Genomic DNA, 26,942 nt, shown 5'->3' on the forward strand with positions numbered 1-26,942 from the left:
CCTCCGATTTGCAGTTTGAAGTGGCGCTGGAGATGAGGGATTCGCCAAACTTGAGACAAAGTAAACATCTCCTCACACTCCAGCATTAAGGTAAAGAGATCAGTCCTCAGTTCAACTTCAAATGTGACCGTTTTCTTTACTTAGTTTCTCCCAGGTACTCTTTTACATCTGCTCTTATACAGGTACCCAGCTCTGACTAACAGAGAGGTGTGTATTCATTCACACCTCTTTTTCTATGGTTCCATTTACACAACTATGATAGAAATAACACCAACTATAAATAGTTGCATGACATTAGCACAGATTGTTTTCGTCTACAATGATAGATAGGTCCCCATTGATACAGTACATCCAATTAGCTAGCAAGAGGGCCTATTATAAGTGAGTGAATCTACTGCCAGACTTTCATCAAGAGGTGTAAACCTCAGCAATTCCCAACTGTATTTTCAATTTCTCCAATTCACACAATTATCAAAACAGACTGTCATGCTAGGCAATGCCATGTATACTGCTGAGGTGGCTGTGGACTGGTTGAGAAGGGAGCAAGAAATTGGATTTTCACTTTCAAAGCACTCATGACCAATGACCACATAAGCTTGCTCCTCATCAAAATACATTTCAGTTGAAATTGCTACCAAAGAGGGGTGAGGTCCTTGGATTCCTCTGCCAGGAATGAAATAGGAACAGTGACAGAGGAAGGAGAGGTGCAATTTGGCTTGGCAGTTAGAGCTTTAGAAGTTGTGGACCCAATATCCTCCGAAATCCTGCTGGAAACACTGACCTATAGCTTGACCCCGCTTGGGTAAATCCTCCTGCTCTTTGTGCCTACACAGCAAGTGAGTGCCAGTGCAACTCTCGACTTAATTGGAATTTCTGTAACCAGCTAAGCCTCCTCCAGTGGTTTGTGGGTCGGGCCAAGTGGACTGTGACAATGAGAGAGTGGATAGAGAGACTCATTCACACCCCAGCCCCTCACAACCCAACTGTGGGTTCCCCCCTTCACAAACCAACACAGGCACCAGGCTTCACAACCACAACACCCCATTCAGCTCTTAGAAAGAGCAGGAATTTTGAGGAGAAACAAAACTTTTTTCAAAAACTCCCTTGGGGGGTCAATAGGGAATTAGCCTACTGATTAGCATCCATATGCACCACAGGATGTACAAGACAGCCATGCTTTGGTACACACAGTGGGCTGAAATGTAAAGAGCGGCTAATTGTCAGGTACCTGCCCATCTCAGGCAGGAATACCCCCTCTCTAGTATCACTGCAGACTCCAGTGTGCTCTGCTCTACTAGCCAGCTGGACGTATCACACAGCTAATCCTTTTAATTCAACCTGCAGCAGCATTAACAATGCAGCCAGCCTCTCCTCGCCTCCCGCTCCCTGTCTCTCTCCGTCTCCACTGAGCCAGGCCCCACAACAAGAAGCTTCTGCTCAGCTCACCAGAGAGGAGAGCACTCCCTGTTAGAAAGCAAAAAAAGAGAGAAAGGGAGAGAAAGAGAGAGAGGGAGGCAGACAGAGAGAGAGAGAGAGAAATAAAGCCAAACAAAATGGGAGCGGCAAACAGAAAAGAATCACAGCTGAGTAAAAATACTCAGCTAAGCCGGTGCTCGTAAAGGAGCTAAATCCACACGGAGCCGGCGTGGGGGAGCCAGAGCACCACAGTGCCCCGCCGCCAGCGGAAAGAATTCACTGTGAAACTTAAGGAGGTGTCTTGCTGGCCCTTAACAAGGCCATAAAGAGTTAAATTTGGCCTGATTTGTACAGTCCTGGAAGGGCAAATTGAGAACAGGGGGCATTGGGAAGGGGGCGAGGGGGAGAGGGGGGGTCAGGTTAAGCAGGGCTGACCACGCTCTTGCTCCAGACATTAAAATGTCAGCTCCAATCAGGCCGGGGGCAGCTGAGCTGATTACCCAGTGGGGGCCCTGCCTTGGCTTTTCTCAGAGCAGCCTGCTAGATCTCCCAGAGACACTGGGATCGGCCAGGGAGGCCCTATTTGGTCCAGTCAGACACAATCCCATTAAACACATCAACCAATAAACAAAGGAAATGTTAAACAAAGGCACCTCCCCATTCCCTGACATTAACCTCTCAGTCATGAACTGTCCTCACCACTTCCTCCTCCACTTCACTACACTTCACTGCCTCTTCACTCACTGCCCCCTGTCCTCACTCCTCCTCTCTCCCTATTTCTCTTTCCTGGCCCACTCACTCTCTGGTGGTAGTCCCCCCCTCGTGTTAACAGACTATGAGGTAAGCCCTCCTACCAGATCAGGTCCTTGCTGCCTTGCTAAGCGGTTAGTTGTCTCAGAAATAACTGCTCACTATCAGGGTGGAAATCAGGCCCATAAATGCCCATATGTGGCCAGGCCTTCAGTACAGGGCAAACAGCTGGAGAAGGGGAAGCAGCTGAAGCCTGCTCTGCTCTGAGAGAGGCAGCGTTACTGGACAACAGTCTTCAATGAGGCTGATATGATCAATCAGGCCAGAGTAATGGACAACATAATGCATGGGCTATGGAGTGGCGAGGCCAACACACTTAATACCTATATTGAACAATACACAAGAAGCCCTCAAACAACAACCAGCAGCTGCTTGGGTCTACCAGTGTATAATGTATGTGGGTGTAGATTTACAGTGTGTTTGAGTGTGTGTGTTTCCGTGTGTTGTGTGTGTGCATGTGTGCGTGTGTGTGTGTGTGTGTGTGTGTGTGTGTGTGTGTGTGTGTGTGAGAGAGAGTCAGAGAGCGGGGTGGGAAGGCTTGTTCATGGCACAGCCTTACCTCGTCACGGCATGTTAGGAGTCCATAAATCTGATCAATCGCTCTCTCCTAAGAATCCAAAATCCCACTCCTGCCACCAGCCCTGTGACTAAAGTCCAGCTACCGTATCCTGTTTTCGTTGTCAAGTGAAGAGGGAAAAAAGAGAGACCAACACAGAGCGAGCCTGGGAACATACCGGAACGAAAAGTAGGCTGATAAAAACAGAGGGTGAGGGGATTTTAGCAGCGTGTGAGGTCTGAGCGTGGCATGGTTGGGCTTGTATCAGAACATGGCCGAGCATTGGGGCCGACCAGATCCATTAACAGGGGCTAGAAGCAGAACATTGGCTCCTGATGGAAGGGTCTCTGCCTCCTCCAGGACCTACACTGTAATTCATGTGCACTGGGCTCAGCACACAGCCACATTCTGGCTATGAAAGGCAAAATAAAGACATTGGGTTCAGTTGGAGGGAAAGCGTACAGTAAGGTGAACTCTATTGCTCTCTAAAGTCCCACTTCTTTTGGCCTGCCCTTTGAAGTTTAATATGCTGCATAAAATGGCAATCAAGGATATCAAGTTCCTTAATATTCAAATATCGCTGTCTCTCCTTGTCAAATTAGCATCGGAGGACATTCTGAGCTTTCATATATGGAGTCCCTGTGTGACCTTGTCCTGGAACTGTATGTGTAGCTCACCTGTGATAGGGTGTGAATCAGTTTGTCATCAGAGGGGCTCGTCTTTATGGCTTCATCCATACATGTGGATCACTGTGGGGCCTCCCCCGTGACCTCTCTGACTGAGAGGACCCTGTGTGTGACCCTGACCTCTCCTCTCCGCTCATTACACACCCGCCTCACATCCAGCCCAAACCAACTCTGACAGATACACAGAGTGGACTTTCATCTGAGAGCACAAAAGGTATAGCAGGAGGGAAAGAACCCTTAAGAGTCAATTAGGTGATTATTAATTCATGGGCCTTTTCCGTAAACCAGGGGCTTTTGTGCTGTCGAGTCCCGTAAGTGAATTGGACTTTGGCACCTTGTCTCACCTCCCTGGGCTGGGCTGCACTACTCAGGCTGCAGCGAGGGGGCTGTCAGCACACAGCTTGGTCTCTGTAGCAATCACAGCCTTGTTGTGCTTTCAAGGGGGGAAAAAGATGGCAGCTGGAGTGAGTGACCGACACAAGCCAGGCTGAATTAACACAACAGGTCTTCTGCCATTGAAATCTTTGAGGAATGCAATCACAGCTGCTATTGTGTCATTGATCTGCCTCTACGTCCTTGGGAAGGGATATTCCACGAGTTGGAGCTAACAGGATGGAGAGGAGAGGAGGGGAAGAAGAAAGGGGGAGAGAATGATTTCCTGTGGCGGGTGTCTGGGTCTGGGATGGTAGGCCTGATGGGGCCTTCTTCCCTCACTACTGGCTGAAGAAGCCTGACCTTCAGTATGGATACTGTCCCTCAGGAGGCCAGGGAAAAGGATGCATGTGGTCACTAGCTCCTCAGTCTCCTCCTCTCCTACCGACTGGCCCTATCCTGTCTGCAGACCCAGCTCTGCCTCGGAACCCAGAAGCCTCCGGTCGTAAAAACATAAGCCACAGTTTAGGCTCCGATGGAGCCAGGCCACTGCCTGATACCCACCACTCTGCCCTGGGCCCAGGCCCAGCCGCTTCCTACCCACAACCACCCCTCTCACAATTCCTTCCCACAATGGCCTGATCATTCAGGGACACTCTCAGCCATCTACTGTACTGGAACTCCCTCCATCCCGTCTCCTCCCCACCCCCTCCCCACTAACCCTCCTCCCACTCCACACTTCACAGGGCCAAATTACTGAAGCTCTCTCTCCCCATGTCCCTCTGCTCTTCACTCGCCTCTAGTCCCTCAGCAATTTAACCATTAATATGGAGAAGCAGGTTCAACTCCCCAGTGCTACAAGTCATTCACTTTTAATGCATATGCTAACAATAACTGAATATGATCTCTCTTTTCCCCTCCCCTTTCTGCCTGTCTTTTTTAATCTACAGGCCATGTTAGAGCCCTGAGCGACAAAGGGCTATATTCCACTTCACCTCATATTTCTCAGGTAATTACTCTGTATCAATTAATTTCAAATAAAGAAAATTACAACCAAAGCCCCACGCCAAAGCGACTCTATATTGAGGCTCATCATTCCTCAGTATCCTTGGTGGATAACCCTGACTTTTATTAAATGAAAAACCAGCTCCACACTGCATGGGAAAAGAAGAGTGGTTTATATAGGCCTACAGGCATGACTGCAACAAAGACACATTTAAAATGAAGAAATTAAAAGGAGATAGTAATTAGTGTCCGCGTTATTAATCTTCAGGCCACTGAGCAGGCGGCTGACATGGCGTTCACCTTTAAAGGACACTCCTCCCCCGCTCACCAAGCCGGCAAAGAGGCGGTATCAGCAGCAACACGGCTGGCCCATAACACTATAGCAATAAAACTCAAACACTGATCTTTCAGGGAGTTGGCTCACAAACAAGAACAATGTATGGTCTATAATCTTCAAAGACAAAAGGAATTATAATTTGAGCGGTGACAAGCACTCAAAGGACATGATATGAATATGTAGAAAAAAAGACCATTGGTATAATACATTCCTTAGGCTGAACTGTTCAAAAATAGGAAAATATGAGATATAAAAAATAATGAGCACTGTCCATTGCTAACCTTACCCTACTGGCCAGCACAGCATTTCTGACAACTCATGAGACTATTCCTAAAACTAGAGGTGAAAGCTACCACATCCCCATATGTGTGCGTTCCAGTGTGAGCCGCACACCACTCCCAAGACCAGAGAGCACAGGCATATGTTCAGCCTGCAGTATCACTCCTCTGCATCCAGGGGTTGCTAATGTTCACTGTACTGACAGAGATGCATCCGTCGTCTGATTTCCCTTCACTCACACACACACACACACACACACACACACACACACACACACACACACACACACACACACACACACACACACACACACACACACACACACACACACACACACACACACACACACACACACACACACACACACACACACACACACACACACACACACACACACACACACACACACACACACACACACACACACACACACACACACACACACACACACAAATCTACACATACAAACAAACCCACACATGCATACACACATACATAAACAAGCATGCAAGCACACACACTCACAACCATACACACACTCACAGCACCGGGCTCCTCCACACTCATCCAATCACAGAGATTCATAGCTAAAAGTAAATATTTAAGGGAAAAGAGATGGGACCAATTTGTTTGGGTGCTCTGCCGGTGACAGAATGCGGATGACCCCGCGCTGTAATATCATTCCCCCCTCCCTCGCTCCAGCTCCCATCATTTGAAAGTCAGGAAGGGGGTATGAGAGGAATTATTCATAAACCTCAATTGCAGAAGATTGCAACCCCCTTTCCCTCCCCACACACACACACTGCACCCTTCCCTCCCATTTCTCCATATAGACCACCTCAATACAAACCCTTCCCATACATTTATGTTAAGCATGTCAAATCATATTGTGGCCATTCCTCCTAGCCCTTAAGTGTATTAACAATCCCTCTTTCCTCTGTCTGCCCCCCCATCCTCTCCCCTCCTCCTCTACCTTTCTCCTACCTCCATCCCTGTGTATTCAGCTCCTGCATTAATACTGTCCTGCTCTAATCTAGGTACAGCTCCCCTTGCCTTCCGGAGCAGAACCCCTCCATTTCACTAATGCTGCCTCAACTAGGTGAACAAGGCATGAGTAGAAGGGGAGCAAGGCTCGGGGCTGGCCATTTATAAATATTTCATTGGCCGCATTAGAAACGACCCCTGGATAGCATATTGGGGAAGTTGGCTAAATCGCAGCTTCTGCCAACATTCACTTTATTGTTTAAATAAGTAATGAATTCAATGTACAAACTAAAATGGGGTTGTATGTCATGGAAAATAATGACAAAATCTGGTGTGTGTGTTCACCTGCGTGAGTGGCATATTGTAGAAATCTTTCAGCTGGAGAAGACATGCAGAATACACATGCATTTCTAAATGGCTTTAATGAATTTTGAAGCGCTGTGGCACTAAAAAGGGAAAATAAGATTGACAGTAGCTTTAAAAAGGAAGACACCTTTCTTCTGCCTCTGCTAATGCTGCCTGCCTGATAGTGACTGTCATTTGTAAAGGGAACAACGTCTCCACACCAAGTTCCAATGGTTGCATGACAAGGATGAGACGAAACACTTCAATAGTTCTAACGACGGTCCTTGGGAGAGCGGCACGCCATTCAGTTCTACAGCGGGAGAGCGAAACACTTCAATAGTTCTAACGACGGGCCTTGGGAGAGCGGCACGCCATCAGACAGCGGGAGACGAAACACTCCAACAACGACGGGCCTTGGGGGCCTTGGGAGAGCGGCACGCCATCAGACAGCGGGAGACGAAACACTTCAATAGTTCTAACGACGGGCCTTGGGAGAGCGGCACGCCATCAGACAGCGGGAGACGAAACACTTCAATAGTTCTAACGACGGGCCTTGGGAGAGCGGCACGCCATCAGACAGCGGGAGACGAAACACTTCACTTCTCAAGAGCGGCACGCCATCAGACAGCGGGAGACGAAACACTTCTAACGACGGGCCTTGGGAGAGCGGCACGCCATCAGACAGCGGGAGACGAAACACTTCAATAGTTCTAACGACGGGCCTTGGGAGAGCGGCACGCCATCAGACAGCGGGAGACGAAACACTTCAATAGTTCTAACGACGGGCCTTGGGAGAGCGGCACGCCATCAGACAGCGGGAGACCAACACTTCAGTTCTAACGACGGGCCTTGGGAGAGCGGCACGCCATCAGACAGCGGGAGACTACACTTCAATAGTTCTAACGACGGGCCTTGGGAGAGCCTTGGGAGAGCGGCACGCCATCAGACAGCGGGAGACGAAACACTTCAATAGTTCTAACGACGGGCCTTGGGAGAGCGGCACGCCATCAGACAGCGGGAGACGAAACACTTCAATAGTTCTAACGATCAGCCATCAGACAGCGGAGACGAAACACTTCTAACGACGGGCCTTGGGAGAGCGGCACGCCATCAGACAATAGTTCTAACGACGCGGTCCTTGGGAGGGCACGCCATCAGACAGCGGGAGACGAAACACTTCTTGGGAGAGCGGCGGGAGACGGAACACTTCAATAGTTCTAACGACCCTTGGGAGAGCGGCACGCCATCAGACAGCGGGAGACGAAACACTTCAATAGTTCTAACGACGGGCCTTGGGAGAGCGGCACGCCATCAGACAGCGGGAGACGAAACACTCAATAGTTCTAACGACGGGCCTTGGGAGAGCGGCACGCCATCAGACAGCGGGAGACGAAACACTTCAATAGTTCTAACGATCGGGCCTTGGGAGAGCGGCACGCCATCAGACAGCGGGAGACGAAACACTTCAATAGTTCTAACGACGGGCCTTGGGAGAGCGGCACGCCATCAGACAGCGGGAGACGGAACACTTCAATAGTTCTAACGACGGGCCTTGGGAGAGCGGCACGCCATCAGACAGCGGGAGACGAAACACTTCAATAGTTCTAACGACGGGCCTTGGGAGAGCGGCACGCCATCAGACAGCGGGAGACGGAACACTTCAATAGTTCTAACGACGGGCCTTGGGAGAGCGGCACGCCATCAGACAGCGGGAGACGAAACACTTCAATAGTTCTAACGACGGGCCTTGGGAGAGCGGCACGCCATCAGACAGCGGGAGACGGAACACACTTCAGAGCGGCACGCCATCAGACAGCGGGAGACGAAACACTTCTAACGACGGGCCTTGGGAGAGCGGCACGCCATCAGACAGCGGGAGACGGAACACTTCAATAGTTCTAACGACGGGCCTTGGGAGAGCGACGGCACGCCATCAGACAGCGGGAGACGAAACACTTCAATAGTTCTAACGACGGGCCTTGGGAGAGCGGCACGCCATCAGACAGCGGGAGACGAAACACTTCAATAGTTCTAACGACGGGCCTTGGGAGAGCGGCACGCCATCAGACAGCGGGAGACGAAACACTTCAATAGTTCTAACGACGGGCCTTGGGAGAGCGGCACGCCATCAGACAGCGGGAGACGAAACACTTCAATAGTTCTAACGACGGGCCTTGGGAGAGCGGCACGCCATCAGACAGCGGGAGACGGAACACTTCAATAGTTCTAACGACGGGCCTTGGGAGAGCGGCACGCCATCAGACAGCGGGAGACGAAACACTTCAATAGTTCTAACGACGGGCTTTGGGAGAGCGGCACGCCATCAGACAGCGGGAGACGGATCACTTTTCAGACAGTCCTTTAAAACACAGGTTAGCTCAGTCCCTCACAGTCTAGTCCAACAAACAGCATCCGTGTGTTGTCTGCCTTCTCAGACACCCCGAGACAATCATCAGCCGCAACAAGCGTGTTCCTGTGTTCCTCTGTGCTGTTGTTCGTACAGGGTTACAGAGGGTCTCTGTATAGGCGCTGTGTCCATCAATCATACAAACATAGAGGAGAAAAAGCGACCTTCCATTAAACTAGCACTCCCGTCTCCTTTCTGAGCTGACAACACAGCCATCCCTCCACCCCTCCACCTTCTCCACCCACCCACCTCTTCACTGACAACACAGCCGTCCCCCATCCCTCCATCCCTCCACCTTCTCCACCCACCCACCCCTTCACTGACAACACAGCCGCCCCCCCATCCCTCCATCCCTCCACCTTCTCCACCCACCCACCTCTACACTGACAACACAGCCGTCCCCCCATCCTTCCACCCCTCCATCTTCTCCACCCGCCCACCTCTTCACTGACAACACAGCCGTCCCCCATCCCTCCACCTTCTCCACCCACCCACCTCTACACTGACAACACAGCCGTCCCCCATCCCTCCATCCCTCCACCTTCTCCACCCACCACCTCTTCACTGACAACACAGCCGTCCCCCATCCCTCCACCCCTCCATCTTCTCCACCCGCCCACCTCTTCACTGACAACACAGCCGTCCCTCCATCCCTCCACCCCTCCACCTTCTCCACCCACCCACCTCTTCACTGACAACACAGCCGTCCCCCCATCCCTCCACCCCTCCACCTTCTCCACCCACCCACCTCTTCACTGACATCAAACAGAAACCCAGACCTGGTTTCCTAATGCACACGCTATTTTTAACTAAGCGGTTCTAATAAGCTGCTGGGAAGCTGTACATTTTTCATATGCAAAAGCACATCTTTCCTTTGTGAAAACACAGAAACACACTTATTTGGTGATTAGTGACTGACAGAGGGGAGGAAAGGAATTGAATATGCTTGTATCAAATGGCATGCCTTTCAAAAAGCAGGAATGCTAATGCGAGGACTCTTCCTGAGCACCACAGGTATGAGTGAATTATTAATCGCTTGGCTCATTTTAATGCTTTTTAAAGTGCTATATTTTGATGTGTTAAAATGTACTTTTAGCCATTTTTCAGGCAGGCATGCATATCATTATTTCTCCCATCAAAGAGGAGCGTCACCCTTTCAAAGAGCACAAACAACTCATTTGAAATAAAAGTTAGAATATCAAAGACCTTTTTACAAAGATGGGTCTGGATTGTTTTCCAGCTTTTAACCTCACTAATGTAAATGAAGACATCAGAACTCTATCCATCCCCCAGGTCCAGGGATGGAGCTGGTCTAGTTAAAATGCCATCTCTCACTCTGCCTGCTAGTCTGTGATGTTCGCTTTCATTACCACAACTCTGTCTATTGGATGGGAGGAGATTACAAGAAATCCCCCTACTCGCTTCCATCCTTGTCTGACAACATGAAACAAATAGCTAGATCAAAACTAATTACTGATAATACTTATTCCCTTTTCTACTTCATAACAGTAAAAACTCAAAGTATAAAAATGACCTTCCGTTAACCCACTGGGTTAATGGAAGGGTCCAGAGACCCATGCTGTATTATACTGTTCCACAGTACTCCAGCATACTGTGTGTTAAATGGACAAGCATGCTGTATTATACTGTTCCACAGTACTCCAGCATACTGTGTGTTAAATGGACAAGCATGCTGTATTATACTGTTCCACAGTACTCCAGCATACTGTGTGTTAAATGGACAAGCATGCTGTATTATACTGTTCCACAGTACTCCAGCATACTGTGTGTTAAATGGACAAGCATGCTGTATTATACTGTTCCACAGTACTCCAGCATACTGTGTGTTAAATGGACAAGCATGCTGTATTATACTGTTCCACAGTACTCCAGCATACTGTGTGTTAAATGGACAAGCATGCTGTATTATACTGTTCCACAGTACTCCAGCATACTGTGTGTTAAATGGACAAGCATGCTGTATTATACTGTTCCACAGTACTCCAGCATACTGTGTGTTAAATGGACAAGCATGCTGTATTATACTGTTCCACAGTACTCCAGCATACTGTGTGTTAAATGGACAAGCATGCTTCATACATGTGGAGCAGTAGGCCACCAGCCAACAGTGTTTAGATGGATATTCACACAGTATCTGTCTCAAAAAGGTGTGTCAACGCTCCACACACCCCACCAAGAACCAATGGGAAAGCACCTCAGGCCTCAACGCTCCATACACCCCACCAAGAACCAATGGGAAAGCACCTCAGGCCTCAACGCTCCATACACCCCACCAAGAACCAATGGGAAAGCACCTCAGGCCTCAACGCTCTATGGGCTCTCTTTTATTAACAAACCTAACACAATGGTAAACCTAAGGCGGTAGCGCTATAGGTTCAGGGGTGTATCAGAAGTATTTTTGCTATTTTCACTATCACAATTAAAGGCGCACTTGCTGGCGTTGGTGCGAAAGGGATGGGTTTTGATGAATAAACAAGTTGTGGGTGTGTCAAAGGCTTGGCCCCTCACTGTCCAATCAGAACGTGCTCCCTGGTGAAATATGTGGTTGCTTCAAGTTTTGTATTTACAGTCTTTTATGTATTGCCTTGGAATCAACTCCAATTCCAATGTTAGTCCATTATAGTGTGTTAAATGGCTTACAGAAACGAAGTAACTAAATGTAGACCTAACTTTGCTAAATACGTTAGCTTGAACCCATTTGCAGTCCACATTGTTTTAAGTAATTGCATGTCTTCAACAGCATTCCCACTGATAGAGGAGCGAGGCCTACTGTAAATGACATTATGGCTGAGCATGGACATGACAAACATTGTCAATAAGCAAGATTCAATTCATTATTGATAAAGCCTAAAAGAGAACAAAACAACAAACTTGTTTTAAATAGGCTATGTCACACTTACAGGCACCATCATTTCTCCCCGCGGGCATAGGCAGAAGGCAGAAAGCAGAAAGGCAGAAAACTGAGGGTGTTATGCACATCCAAAACAGGACCTGCATGGCTATAATGTGGGCCTACCTACAATGCATAGATAAAAAGTGAATGTCAGCTCACTGTTTTACTCCTCTCAAACTTGATATTTTAGTAAAGATTTGGTGGATTAAGATTTATTTCCTAGTGGTCTCAGGAGACAAAACCCTTTATCTGCAGTCTTGACTACTTCGCAATTGCATAGGGCAGGACAAAAAAAAGCCTAATTGACAGGAGGGTAAGGCCATGAAATAAGGAAAAAACAGAATGTTTTTTATGTTTCTAAAGGCACCAAAAGCACATAGGCTCCTCTTGTTCCGTGTGCATATGGGCAGTGTGCGTCACGGCTGGATAGGCTGTGTTTTAGCTGTCAAAGTTCATGCCATAAGAAACTGCGTTTCCACTAAAACCAGCTTCTGGTTGGTCTTAAATATCCCTACCAGCACTGAAATCACAACTTTGGATCATGTTTTTAAGGACACGCCTCAAATATTTCCACCCTGCCCATCTGAGCCCAAGCGAACTGATATAAGAAAGGTAAATTGCCGAACCTGGCGTTAGGGCTGAAAAACAAAAAACAACAGCAGTCGAAAATAGAGCCCTATATAGTATACTGCTATAACTAATGACTATTACTGTAACTATTACTAGATTGTTACCTAACTATTATTACTATAACTTCTAACTAATTCTAACAAGGAAGTTTAGAAAATCCCTGGTCTAGGAGTGCTGTGATTGGATATCCAGGCCAGACTCCCAACAGGGCTTGACACAAACCCTAGCTATGCTCTGATGTGAACATGTGGCCAGGGGAGCCAAGCAGTGGGGGGCAGTCACAAACACTTCCTGTGTGTGAACCTCCTCCTCACACTCATACACCCACACACATTCAGCCTGGACCTGCTGACCTCAACTAGCAGCAGAAATCAGATAAACCATTTCTAATGCACACTGATGTAAACTAATCACATTAAAAGTTGATAGGATTCACCCTAAAAACATACAACAAACAATCATGGACTCTCACCAAAACACAGGCCTCTAATCTGCAGGTAACAGTAGGCCTCAGGTTAGAATAGGCCCTAACACTAATGTCTCCCCTCAGCTCAAGCCCCACCTCTCCATGGAACTCAACACCTGCACCTGGCATCTGAAAGCCCAGGGAGAGAAATATCCCTATCTGATAACATTTAACACAGGTGTGTGTTTCTGTCACACACGATCAGTGCAGTGCAGGAGGGAGTCATGTCTGTCATATGGGCACACACACACGTGGTCGGCCTTGAATTATGCGCCCAGGCCCCTCTCCATAAAATCCACTGACAACTGACAAAACATGAGTCACCTGACCAGATTAGCTCAATTGACAATTTGGCCTAATTCATCAGATAGGATTTGATGAGAGGCGACCTGTCTCCCTCCTACAGTAAGAAACAGAAAGGCCTCCTTGAAAAAGAAACACTACAAACTGATTTGTGGATTTGTAACAGAGCAATATTAAAGGGACTCTGACATTTGTGCAGAATCTCTATAATTATTTGAGAGAAAAGGCCTTCTGTTGAGAATAAATCAGGTGCAATAGCACATGATCCCTGAGGGCAGTGTTGCCTAAATGTGTGTAGTGTAAATATAGGCCTTACCTGTCCCTTTGGTGAGCTCCTTCTCCCCCCCACCTTCTCTGTCTTTGGTTTGGTCCTCCTGTTCTGTGGTGGTCTCACTGGCAGCCTCCACATCCTCGCTCAGCTCTCCTGAAGGGGGAGGAGAGGATGGGATATGTAAATCAACACGCCATCAGAATTGGTGGAAGCACTTAAAGGGACAGCCGCATTTTTTTTCTATAGGAGCTTACAACAATTACATTCGCTGACATGCAGTTAAAAGGTTACCAGACAAAGAGGGCGGGATCTGCGTTCTGCCCTGTGCTGCTTGATTGCATTTTGCCATTTATTTGAATTAAAACAATAAAATTAGGGAAATTATTTTTGTTAAATCAAAACAGAGATAGAGGAAATGTATTATATTTTATCATCTATTTTCTCTGCTGTATCCACACTAATATGAACACATTTAGAAGATAATTACAGTTCATTTGAAAATATTATAATAATAATAATAATAACCATCATGATTTTTTATACAAGCCCCAAAGTTATAGTTCTTCATTTATTCAAGACCATGACACAAATATCTTTATGGCTTCCTCTCTTTAATGTGGACATAAAACTGCAGAAAACCGCACACATGTGGTAGAGACATACACACATTTTCCAAAGCGGTTTGAAGTATGTAGACAGGAAAAATAATTGTGTGAGGAGCGTGTTTCTAGAGAAAGACCTCTCTCTCTCTCCCTCTCTCTTTCTCTCGCTCCCTCTTTCTCTTTCTCTCCTTCTCTTTCTCACTCACTTTCTCTCTCTCCACATGCATTTACTGTCCCCAGCTGCAGTCTGCTAGGCTACTTACAAATACAGGGCTCATTTCACCTCTACTTCCTCGCTACTGCAAAATAAAAAAATCATAAATATTTAAAACTTTCAGACCGGCAATTCATTAGATTTTTCTACCAAGTCAAATACAGAAATCCCCTGTAATGACCTTAAAAGCCTCAGCTCAATATATCAGCCCATTTAAAAGCATTGAACTCCAAACAATGGATATCTGATAATGCCATCTGTAAGTAACGCAGAGGGGAATATGGCAGAAAACTGATAATAAAAAGGGCATCAATCTTCTTTATTTCTCTCCAGTGCCCCCCGAGCAGCCCCTCAGCCTGTTAAGTTTGTTTAAAAGTAGTGCGACTAGCACGCAACAGCATTGATTTGACAACAGTAAACTGGGCCGCAGTCAATAAGGCCTATCAGTTACTACACAAGTCAGCTAATTCTCAGCAAATGTACTTAAATGTTCTTTTGAAAATGCTTCCACTCTCGGGTCTCTACTCTACAGTCTATTGATATATTGACAATACTACAACAACAGCCACTGAAATATCCTGTTCACATATTCAGCCCTGCAGTCAACACACATCTGATCTGAGCTCACCACTAGACAAGCCACTACGTACACGACTTTTATGGCCTCATATGATCTACTACAGCACTTACACCCCTATACTGTAGTTACCAACTATGTAAACTGGACCGAAACACAGAGCCAAAGTCCCATCAAACTTCACTAATATAGCACAAATAGCCTCTAAAAATGGTTTCTGGATAGAACATTTTGAATCAAATCAAAGATGTACATTTCACTACCAGCACGGTATGGTATAATCTCTATTCAATCATGACTGGCAATCCGTCAAGTATTTCAAACATTTCAATCTCCTTCAGTTCTCATGGTAAATAGATATTTCCTGTGCTTCCATATTCACATGTAAATCAAAGAGAAATGAAAGCTATACGACGAGAGACACATGATAGCATGTGTAAAGTGATTACACATTTAGATCAGGCTGAAATTGCGATGATAATGTGCTATTGGAGTTCTGCTATCCTAATCACTGATGCACCAAGATAAACACACTCACTAAAGACAGCAATAATATATAGCTCAATAATAGCATAGAAATGTGCGATCTTCTCACTGAATTAACAAAAGGTTGGATTTAGAGGCCCGAGAAGTGCTTCTTACTGTGAACTGAAGATACCATACAAGAATGCATCATAATTGCAATAACTATAATTATACCAGGTATGATAATAACTACAGCATCGAGGAGATTGTCATTGACAAAGCTTTAACTCAACAGAAAACACCTCAGTGTCATGAGGCAAGAGCCATATCCAGGCGTTCCTGACTGTTTCCCAACGTAAGAAGCCCCTCTCCTCACAACAGAATGATTGGTGTATGGATTATGTTGTTAGACATTACTGCTAGCAGCAGACGGGGATCCTGTGTATAAATGAAGGTATTTAACAGGGATAACTGTCTCCCAGTAAAAAGCACATTTAAGTGATCCCCAGATCCCACTTGCATAAATACATTTTTTCATTATTTTATTATTGACCATGTTTCTATTATGTTTCCAAGGCAACCTGCAAGTTCCGTCCAGCATAGCCCATCCTGTGCTGGAGAGGCGGTCCTAAACCGTTGCCTGGTAAACCAGAGGAGAGCCGCAGCCTAGCCCCAAAATCCCATCTAACTCCAGCCTGCACAAATCCACACAACTCCCGGAGAATTAGAATACCATACAGCCGCACAAGTGCTCAGATTACAAAATAATCCCCAGGTAAATTGTACACCTTTAAAAGGGTCTGCATGTCATTCTGAGCTGTCCTACTCTCACAGTGTGTCTAATTCCACACCTCCACACTTCAACATGATATTTCAGGAACATTGCATTGATCCACAGTCCAGATTTGAACTCTATTCAACCTAACTGAATACATCAGCTGTCACCTCAGCATCCTCCAGACGGATCTCTAGTGGGACGTGGCAGAGAGAGCTCCCCCCAGCTTCTGCTGCCTGCCTGCCCCCTCTCGCTCACACTTCTTCATTTTGTTTTTTAATCAAGATGTATGACACTTACACCACACACCGCACAGTAACCCCCCAGAAATGAATGTAGAAAGGCAGACATTTAAATCCACGAGCGGCAGTACATCTTTAAGTGGCAAATGACTGTGTCTATTCCTCATCTCATCTCCAACGGTATTGCACAATGATTAAAGCCGGATCCAGCCATAATTAATGAAAGGTCACAAGTGGCCTAAGAGTAGGATGCAAATGGAAGAGCCTGTAAAACGGACTCATAGATTAGGACTGGAAATAGACGGGGAGAAACACTCAGAGCGATGACAATAGGCCCTTTCTAACCTCAATCGTTCAAATGTAAAGGACAATAGCCTGGAGGTTGTCATCTAATGAATTGTCTTCATTAACCCTCCTCATACAGCGATATTAAACTGTTCCGTTAATCTAATCAGGCAAGCTGAATAAACCTCCGCTGCAGACACACAGATTACACCCATAACAATATCAGCCCTCCACTGCATGTCCACAGAGACCATCCTACCAGCTCTCTTTCTGCAGAAGGCATCACAGACACAGCAGCCAGGTGAAATGGTGTGACATGGAGATGAAAAAGACAAACGGAAAGCATCTATTTCCCCCTGGCACAAACACACGCTCCCACATGCACACGCACAACCACAAGCGGCTGCTGCTCTCCATCCCTCGCTCTTCCTCTGCCTGCCTGTAAGTGCAGGGGCTTAAGCAGACCCATAGGTGTCACCCTATACAAGCTGGGAGAGAGCAAGGTACTCACACACATTAATGGGGGGTGGGTGGATGAGGAGAGAGACACAGAGACACAGGGAAGGAAAAAGGAGAAAAAAATATGTGGAGATGTACAAAGCAGATGCTGTGCAGGAAGCGGCCAGTGAAGATGAGACGGGGAAGACAGTGCGATAACCTTCAGATGAGGCCGAACAGCCTTCCTTCCCCCAGAAGAACAGTGATTACACTAATACTAATCCCACTGACAGGCACAAACGGACTAATAAATAATGGATGGTAACCACTGCACTTTCCAGTACTCCTTCTGAGACTGAAATAATTATATATATATATATATAGACAGTGTACATAGACATCAGCCAGTCCTCCTCCGTCCTCTGTTGCAGCTGAACACATGCTAAACTATTCTATAACACAAAATATACCTAAATGGCTCCATATATATATATCATCTGCCTGCCCCTGTCTATAGTCTTATATAGTCTTATATATATATACCAGGATAGTCTTAGACAGTGTACATAGACATCAGCCAGTCCTCCTCCGTCCTCTGTTGCAGCTGAACACATGCTAAACTAACAGCCATTCTATTAACACAAAATCCAATCCTACCTGCTGCAAATGGCTCCAGTGCTCCTCATACACAAGTGAATCTGTTTGTCTCCCTTTCATGCTCAACAGCAGACTCATCTGCCTGCCCCTGTCTATCCCGTTCTCCTCTCCCCAGTCTTAGAGTACCAGGAGTAGGGGTTGAGCTGTGCCTCTCCCTCTCCCCAGTCTTAGAGTACCAGGAGCAGGGGTTGAGCTGTGCCTCTCCCTCTCCCCAGTCTTAGAGTACCAGGAGCAGGGGTTGAGCTGTGCCTCTCCCTCTCCCCAGTCTTAGAGTACCAGGAGCAGGGGTTGAGCTGTGCCTCTCCCTCTCCCCAGTCTTAGAGTACCAGGAGCAGGGGTTGAGCTGTGCCTCTCCCTCTCCCCAGTCTTAGAGTACCAGGAGCAGGGGTTGAGCTGTGCCTCTCCCTCTCCCCAGTCTTAGAGTACCAGGAGCAGGGGTTGAGCTGTGCCTCTCCCTCTCCCCAGTCTTAGAGTACCAGGATCTGTGCCTCTCCCTCTCCCCAGGGGGAGCAGGGGTTGAGCTGTGCCTCTCCCTCTCCCCAGTCTTAGAGTACCAGGATCGGGGAGCAGGGGTTGAGCTGTGCCTCTCCCTCTCCCCAGTCTTAGAGTACCAGGAGTGGGGTTGTCTTAGCTGTGCCTCTCCCTCTTCCCAGTCTTAGAGTACCAGGAGTGGGGTTGAGCTGTGCCTCTCCCCAGTCTTAGAGTACCAGGAGCAGGGGTTGAGCTCTCCCCAGTCTTAGAGTACCAGGAGCAGGGGTTGAGCTGTGCCTCTCCCCAGTCTTAGAGTACCAGGAGCGGGGTTGAGCTGTGCCTCTCCCTCTTCCCAGTCTTAGAGTACCAGGAGTGGGGTTGAGCTGTGCCTCTCCCTCTCCCCAGTCTTAGAGTACCAGGAGTGGGGTTGAGCTGTGCCTCTCCCTGTCCCCAGTCTTAGAGTACCAGGAGTGGGGTTGAGCTGTGCCTCTCCCTCTTCCTAGTCTTAGAGTACCAGGAGTGGGGTTGAGCTGTGCTAGTCACTGGTGCTCCTCTGTGGTGTGGAGCTGGCTGTGTGTCGGAGCTCTCATTACTCTCATTATGATTATTGAGGCTGTTGTTATCATTTTAACCAGGTGTCACAGCACTTCAACTGGAAATCAGGGGTGCACTTCCCCCACATTATCCAGCTCTGGACAGCTTCCTTTTCTTTAATGCCGCGCTGTCGGATAAAAAGCAATCTTATTTCACACCTCACAGACTATCTTTCTCCTCTACCTCTTTCTTTTAAAATCCCCCCTGCTCCCCATCAACCCTTGCACCCCATCCCCATATCAAAGCTGGCCTGACTCCGGACTGGGGGGTGTCAAATGAAAGTGACAGGAGGGTACCATGGGACAATGGGACACAGGCCCCATGCTGGGGGCTTTCATGCATTGTCCGCTCCTCATATCAGCACCTCTCTGCCCCATATGCAAGCCCCCCTCCTCACTCCCTTAAACCACAACACAAGGAAAAACACTACCACCCCTCCCAAAAAGTATCCTTGCCCCGGCCCAGACCCCTCCTCATGCCCTCCCTGATGAGCTAGCTGTCAGAAAACCACGACTGAGTAAAACACGGCCAACTCCCTAACCAGAGAGGCGAGAGGTTAGAGAGGTATGGGCCATCACTTAGTAATAATAGTCAACCACAACATATGATACAACCACAGTACCACACAGCAACTACACCGCCATTCAAACAGTCCAACAAACTGCTGATATCAACATAGGATACAATCAAAGACATATATAAAAGGGATATACAAAATATAAGTGATAAATGCAGAATTTGTTATTTAAAAAAATACTCAAATGTGTATTTAATAATGTTTCATACTTAGTGGATGTCGACAGGAAACTTCCAAAGTGATTGTAAATACAAGCATAAGATACAAACGGAAATTAAGCAAGTCAAACATGTGGTGAGGATTGGGTGATTCCCTTGCTACCATAAACACAGTGTCTGACTCAAGCGCTCTGAGACTTAGCGTCACACCAACACACTGCACAAGCTGACCGACTGACTGCCCAACACTCCACTAGCCATACACACCACAACACACACCACACACATTCAAAGAGGAGTGTCTTGTATTTCTAATGCTCTTTCAGTCTCTCAAACCCCTCTCTCACACACACATACACACACATACATATGCGCTCCTCACATTTAGGAAGGAAAGAAGAGTACCTTGGTTTAAAGGGCTGCGGTGTCTCTCTGGCAGTGTGGGACTGAGTTAAGTGCTAGATTCCTGACCTGTCTAAGGGAGGACATGACAATCTCTCCCCACTGGCCCTGCCGTGACCTCACCATCTAAATGTGAATGAATACTTTGTGTCTCCATGGGCTGGGGGTAGTGGGGGAGGCGCAGGAGGAGCAGGTGGAGGAGGAGGGGTAGAGGGGGTCCGGGGTTAGGGCAGCTAATAGCAAAAAAACTTTAAACAGCAAGTTAATCACAAACAGCAGGGATAGCTCACACTGCCTTAGAACAATACCAGTGGGCCCCATCCCCTCTCTCACTCTCTCGCTCCCTCTCTCTCTCTACCAGCACTCCCCTCCTAACCCCCCTGCCAGTCCCGGGCCAACCCTCCAAAGCCTTCCAAGCAACACTTAATTTGATCCCCCCTAGCCTTTCAAAGTCACTGGTCATTTCAGTGGACATTCAGCCCTTATTCAGGTCACCGAGGGTCACACAGAGATTATCTGTCCGCAACGGCAGCAGCATCTAATAGGGGGAAATCTAATTTACACATGCCACCGGAATATCCTGTTATTCTAAATAGACTTCACTTTGTTTCAATACCTGATGTGACACCGCATCGCAAACATGACATGTCTAATGCAATGGATGCTCTGCATGTCCAATAAGTAGGGAGCTGTAAACAGGACATCAATCGTGATGAAATGGCTCCTCTCCCTTAAAAATAGAGCTCACATAAAACCACATATGACTATCTAATTGGGCAGTATACTACACACAGCATATACCAATTTGAAAAATAGCATGAAGTATTTTCCCTTAAGTAATTATCTCATAGGAATTAGTACTAATTAGTAGAATTATTGCTTGTATTATTGATACTTAGACACATTATAAATACATCTGTGGAGAGTGGTGTTCTATTTCTCTTCTCTTTTGTGTTTTCGTGGAGGAGAGGAGGAGAGGAGCGGGGGATGTAGGTTAATGTGCCTGCACAGGGACTGAGCATTCAGGGATCACTCTCTCCAGCTAACCTCTACACACACACGTATACAGACAGAATACACACACGCAAACAGCTCTGACCGGCCATTACGCTGTGTCCTGTATGACGGTAGCCTCGCCTATACACATATTATGGACAAAGGAGGATGCAGACTGTGCTTTTCCCTGGCAGGCGATGGGCTAAAAGCCTGGGCAGGAGGCAAAGACATCACTGGACACACTACTGCTCTCAAGTCTCTCCTCTCCCATGCCTGGGGGAGATCTGTCCTGCACAAAGACAGCATAGACACAAACACTCTCACTTGACTAACCCCCCACTCTCCCTGTCACCCACCTCTCTCACACACACACACACACACACACACACACACACACACACACACACACACACACACACACACACACACACACACACACACACACACACACACACACACACACACACACACACTAATCTTCCACCCCTTCCTGTCTTTCAAAATCAACCCGTTTCTTAATGCATCCCTCTTTTCCGTCATCTCACACCACAATAGCTTTGCCTATTTCTAGACTATTGAAGGGGGCTAGCTAAGCAGGATCCAGAGGGAGGGGGGATAGGAAAAATGCATCACCGCTGTCATGAAGGGCAATCACATCAACTCTGAAGTATTCACCAGTGGGTCGGAAAATGCGATGGTACAGTTGTGACAGGCGAGTAGCCCCCCCTCATCCTCCCCCTCCCTCTCCCCACTCCCCATCAGGGAGGAAGCATGGCGGGCACTCTGAATATGTATAACCCGGAAAAAATGTATTGATTTTTCATTTGGCAAAAAAGGGACATAAAAATCACATAACCCGAAACTGTCACAGCTCTTTTGTTCATAGCTCATCTCTCCCGATGTCTGGCTTTTGCCACAAACTCCCTTTAATTACCAGGTACAGCACACACACGCACGCACGCACGCACACACACACACACACACACACACACACACACACACACACACACACACACACACACACACACACACACACACACACACACACACACACACACACACACACAACACAGCCCACTGTGCTTAACAAGACAGCACCATTCTTACATTCACACATATATTAAATATGATCAACACCCAGCTGCTTTTGTTGAATATCTGACAAATAAAGCAGACTGAATGTGAATATACACACTGCAATGTTATATATACACAAATTATATCTGCTGTAGAATTTGAATGCTAACAATATCCTTGATTTAATATACTGTGTGTGAGTATTTTTATATTTAAGTTGATGCTACTTTACATTCACATTCCGTAGCCTAGTTCACTAAGGGGCTTCATTTCAATGTGGAATTATTGAAACGGGCTTCTTCAGTCCCACCGCACAGCAAGCTGCCAGGTATGTGTGCATACACGCGTCTGTGTGTCCATTACCAGGTACTTATCTGTTTACGCCTCTTTTTAGAACTACCGACCCACCAGTACAGCGGGCCGTCTGAAAAAGATCTCTGCCTGTCAGTTTATCGAATGCTCCATTTGCATATCTTTGTAGTGCATCCATCCAGCCTGTGGATCGCTCTGTGGAGGCATCAGCTGAGAAAATCAATGTGGCCATGGTTGGATGTATGTAGCACCCACCTCGATGTGTTAGGAGTCCAGCTCACAGCACACAGCCCCCACATGGCTCAGTCTACACCAGTCCTCCCGGGCCTGCCACGTACATAAACATACACAAACACACTACCCACAAGCCCTCTCTCTCCAGACTGGGCCGCTCCAGCCCTCCCGCCTGCCCGCCTCTCTGGCTCGGAGCACGCGGTCAGCAGCGGGCTTGACGGGCTGCTTGTTTATAAAAGCGTACGCCTAGTTAGATAAAACAGAATTGACTACGCTTCTGAATACCAATATGGCTAATCAATTTGATTAAAAATATAAGATATGGGGGCTATCATTGATGTGTTTTCTTTCTAATACTATCTGTCTGCTATGCCTGCTAAATCAAAATGTGTTGGAGGGATATTTTACTGGGGAGAGGATGAAGAGGTGGTTCAGCACTGATCTGAACTGGACATGGAAGTGTTTCAGTTGGGTCAATGTGACAGGGTGTCAGCCAGGCACTGCCAGGCCAGCCCACAGTGTGACAGGAGCGTGTACTGTATGTGTGACTCACTGAGCACAGTGACAGGTCCACCTAAATGTACCATCCCTCAGGATAACACGTATACTAAAGCTCAGTCCAAACAGTAGCACTGTGGCCAGGTACTGAGGATATGATGCATTACTGTAGAGGAGAATATAGTGGATGCACTGGGTACCTTCCTTTCCATTACTGGGTCTGTGTCATCAGGATTCAACCCCAGTTGGCTGCTAATAGCAATCCGCTAAAGGAATTCAATGAATACATTGTGGAGGCACTTTAAAACATCCACAAGACTGCCACCACTTATTGAGAAAAAAATTCCGCTCCTTCCTCCCTCTATCAGGTCGGTTTCTAATACAAATCAAACACGGGAGCTTTACTTTCTCCATTTGTCTTTCTTTCTGGTCCTCTTTGCATATCCCATCCATTACTTTCACATGAAATATGAAAAGGCAATATCCTCTCTGTGTTTCTACTGAAGCGTAATGCGATTGTGTTGTCATTTATAGGAAATAATCGCAAACCTCTCTTTCATTTTCCAGTTCAAATAACCATGAAAAATTAGCCTGCAATGTCAGGGGGGACAACAAAGGGACGCGCACAGACTATCGCTTCGCCACCGCGCTTGACATTTCTCCTTAATAGGAAAACGGGCGTTTGTTTCTAGCTTTCTTTTTTTAACCTCTCCTTTACTTAATTAAAAAAGTTCTGCACTTTGATCAGAATAAATCTCCCCTTGTTCGTTACTTGTTGTGAAGGGGAGGTAGGTTGGGTTTGTATGACGGGGTGCGGGTGGAGTGGGGGGTGGATTGGGGGGCGATCGTACTCTGGTCCCCCTCTGCCCCTCATCAGCACCTCCACCCCTCTCTGCTAATTGTTGTCCGTCTGTCCATCAGGAGAAGAGATGTCGCCAGACAGCCATGGTGGGGCCTTGGTCTCCGTGGCTACGGGGTTGCAGCCTGGATAAATTATTTAGCAGCTATCAGACTCCCTGGCAGCAGAGCAGAGCCAGTCCCAAAAACACACACAGACTCAGGACGTCATGCGTCACAAGGCCTTCTCCACCCATCAGCATTTAGCCCTACAAGTGATAACAATCCACCAGATCTCTAACTGCACAAACACTCACACAATTATCCCCTATCAGCAGTTAGTGGATCATTTCTATTTAGAGAAATCTTTATTTCCAGTGTGAGAAACTATTGGTAATTGGATTGCTTTCTGTATTACTGCCATTCGAGGGCAGCTTAATAGGCACACTGTTTTTTCCACAGTAATTATGCACAACATAATCAACCCATCTCGGTTTAACAGTGCAATTATTACAGATAGGTGTTATCAACTCCGCTTATCTTGTGTTCACAGCACCTGATCAAAAAAAATAAACAATGATGTGCAACATATTGTCGCTCGTGGATTGTAAATAGGTACTGTCAAAACAAAACTGCTGTCAGTTAAGTGAAGTCTTTCACTGAGAGCCACACGTCCCTATCATCTACCATCGCTTCCAACGAGCCAGTCACTTCTGACTCTCTGAAATCATCCACTAAAACAAATACATTACTTCATGAAAAGTCATTTATCAATCCTAAACCCAAATCTCAAAAACAAATGTACCCCCAGAATCTATATGCAACTATGCAACTTTTCAGGGAAGTCAAGAACAAATACACACAGTCAGTTAGGAAAGCAAAGTCTACCTTTTTTAAACAGAAATTTGCATCCTGCAGCACGAATTCCAAAAAGTTCGGGGACACTGTAAAGTCCATGGAGAATAAGAGCACCTCCTCCCAGCTGCCCACTGCACTAAGGCTAGGAAACACTGTCACCACTGATAAATCCATGATAATAGGGAATTTCAATAAGCATTTCTCTACGGTTGGCCATGCTTTCCACCTGGCTACCCCAACCTCGGCCAACAGCTCTGCACCCCCCGCAGCAACTGGCCCAAGCCCCCCGCTTCTCCTTCATCCAAATCCAGACAGCTGATGTTCTGATAGAGCTGCCAAATCTGGATCCTTACAAATCATCTGGGCTAGACAATACGGACCCTCTCTTCCTAAAATCATCCGCCGCCATTGTTGCAGCCCCTATTACTAGTCTGTTCAACTTCTCTTTCGTATCGTCTGAGATTCCTAAAGATTGAAAAGCGTCTGCGGTCATCCCCCTCTTCAAAGGGGGAGACACTCTAGACCCAAACTGTTACAGACCTACTGTATATCCATCCTGCCCTGCCTTTCTAAAGTCTGCGAAAGCCAAGTTAATAAACAGATCACCGTCCATTTCGAATCCCACCGTACTTTCTCCACTATGCAATCCAGTTCCCGAGCTGGTCACGGGTGCACCTCAGCCACATTCAAGGTCCTAAACGATATCATAACCGCCATCGATAAAAGACAGTACTGTGCAGCCGTCTTCATCGACCTGGCCAAGGCTTTTCGACTCTGTCAATCACCGTATTCTTATCGGCAGACTCAACAGCCTTGGTTTCTCTAATGACTGCATCGCCTGGTTCACCAACTACTTCTCAGAGTTCTATGTGTCAAATCGGAAGGCCTGTTGTCCGGCACTCTGGCAGTCTCTGTGGGGGTGCCACAGTGTTCAATTCTTTGGCCGACTCTTTTCTCTATATATATCAATGATGTCGCTCTTGCTGCGGGTGATTCTTTGATCCACCTCTATGCAGACGACACCATTCTGTATACATCTGGCCCTTCTTTGGACACTGTGTTAACAAACCTCCAAACGAGCTTTAATGCCATACAACACTCCTTCCTTGGCCTCCAACTGCTTTTAAATGCTAGTAAAACTAAGTGCATGCTCTTCAACCGATTGCTGCCCGCACCCTCCCGCCCGACTAGCATCACTACTCTGGACGCTTCTGACTTAGAATATGTGGACAACTACAAATGCCTAGGTGTCTGGCTAGACTGTAAACTCTCCTTCCAGACTCACATTAAGCATATCCAATCCAAAATTAAATCTAGAATCGGCTTCCTATTTTGCAACAAAGCCTCCTTCACTCATGCTGCCAAACATACCCTCATAAAACTGACTATCCTACCGATCCTTGACATCGGCGATCTCATTTACAAAATAGCCTTCAACACTCTACTTAGCAAATTGGATGCAGTCTATCACAGTGCCATCTGTTTTGTCACCAAAGCCCCATATACTACTCACCACTGCGACCTGTATGTTCTCATTAGCTGGTACTCGCTACATATTCGCCACCAAACCCACTGGCTCCAGGTCATCTATAAGTTTTTGCTAGGTAGAGCCCCGCCTTATCTCAGCTCACTGGTCACCATAGCAACACCCACATGTAGCACTCGCTCCAGCAGGTATATTTCACTGGTCATCCCCAAAGCCAACACCCCATTTGGCCGCCTTTCCTTCCAGTTCTCTGCTGCCAATGACTGGAACAAATTGCAAAAATCACTGAAGTTGGAGACATAACTCCCTCACTCACTTTAAGCATCAGCTGTCAGAGCAGCTTACCGATCGCTGCAGCAGTACACAGCCCATCTGTAAATAGCCCATCCAACCAACTACCTACCTC

General features: G+C 47.0%; 1 protein-coding gene across 1 annotated transcript in view; it reads right to left on the reverse strand.

The window, feature by feature from the left end:
* The window catches only part of LOC118394168 (zinc finger homeobox protein 3-like), a 188,638-nt gene that overhangs the window by 20,141 nt on the left and 141,555 nt on the right, over positions 1-26,942 (reverse strand). The window contains 1 exon segment of the mRNA XM_052462251.1: positions 13,827-13,934. Coding sequence (XP_052318211.1) covers positions 13,827-13,934 — 108 coding nt within the window.

Source organism: Oncorhynchus keta, chromosome 14, assembly GCF_023373465.1.
Source record: "Oncorhynchus keta strain PuntledgeMale-10-30-2019 chromosome 14, Oket_V2, whole genome shotgun sequence".
Taxonomy (NCBI): domain Eukaryota; kingdom Metazoa; phylum Chordata; class Actinopteri; order Salmoniformes; family Salmonidae; genus Oncorhynchus; species Oncorhynchus keta.